The sequence below is a fragment of the Trichoderma citrinoviride genome (genome assembly GCF_003025115.1).
Source record: "Trichoderma citrinoviride strain TUCIM 6016 unplaced genomic scaffold BBK36scaffold_450, whole genome shotgun sequence".
Lineage (NCBI taxonomy): Eukaryota > Fungi > Ascomycota > Sordariomycetes > Hypocreales > Hypocreaceae > Trichoderma > Trichoderma citrinoviride.
The window spans coordinates 1-1,171 of NW_020195158.1; the positions used below are offsets into that span (position 1 = coordinate 1).

The 1,171-nt window shown below is 63.5% G+C and overlaps 1 protein-coding gene across 1 annotated transcript; it reads left to right on the forward strand.

The window, feature by feature from the left end:
• BBK36DRAFT_1049008 (zincin) lies at positions 1-1,171 on the forward strand (the record flags this gene model as incomplete). The annotated part of the gene is made up of 1 exon (XM_024888900.1): positions 1-1,171. A coding segment is annotated over one exon (1,171 nt), but the record flags the coding sequence as incomplete, so codon positions are not given.

Sequence of the window (1,171 nt, forward strand, 5' to 3'; positions counted from 1 at the left end):
TGGGCAAACGGCCGGATGCCCTACGACGAAAAAGGTGGCCTTGGTCGGCATTGCTACCGACTGTACCTACTGGAACGGCTTCAACTCATCCGAGGCACTTAGGAAGAACGTCATCGGCATGGTGAACCAAGCCTCCCAAGTGTACGAGAGTGCATTCAAGATCTCGCTGGGCATCAGAAACTTGACCGTCCTCGATCGCGGGTGCCCAGGCGCCCCCTCCGCCGCCACGCCCTGGAACGTAGGCTGTTCGGACAACACCACCATCAGCGATCGACTCAACCTCTTCTCCGCCTGGCGCGGCAGGTCCCTCGACAACAACGCCTACTGGAGTCTGCTGACCACCTGTCCCACAGACGCCGCCGTTGGCCTGGCCTGGAGGAGCCAGGTCTGCCGTCAGGGGTCGGGAACCAGCTCGGACGGCCAAGGTCACAACGAGACCGTCGCTGGCGCCAACGTCGTTGTGCGGACCTCGACGGAATGGCAGGTGTTTGCCCACGAATCGGGACACACCTTTGGCGCCGTCCACGACTGCACGAGCTCTACTTGCCCCGTCGACCCATCTTCGCAGGCTTGTTGCCCGCTCTCTGCCAAGTCTTGCGATGCTGCGGGCAAATTCATAATGAACCCTTCAACGGGCACCGGCATCACCCAGTTCTCCGCCTGCAGCGTGGGCAACATTTGCTCCAGCCTCAAGGCGGCAGCGCTGTCGAACTGCCTGACGGACAACAAGAACGTGCCCACCATCACCGGCAGCCAGTGCGGCAACGGCATTGTCGAAGAAGGCGAGCAGTGCGACTGCGGCGGCGCCGAGGGCTGCGGCAACAACAGCTGCTGCGACGCCAAGACCTGCAAGTTCAAGAACAATGCCGTATGCGACCCGTCCAACGAGGACTGCTGCAACGACCAGTGCCAGTTCGCGTCCTCTTCGACGGTGTGCCGCCCCAGCACTGGCGAGTGCGACGTCCAGGAGACGTGTCCCGGCGACGCGGCCAAGTGTCCCGACGACCAGCACAAGTCCGACGGCGACGAGTGCGGCAGCGGCGACGGCCTCAGATGCGCTTCGGGTCAGTGCACCTCTCGCGACAGGCAGTGCCAGGTGGCCGTTGGCACCTCGGCCGATAACAGCTCGACTACCGCATGCCCGGACACGCGGGACAGCTGCACCGTTTCC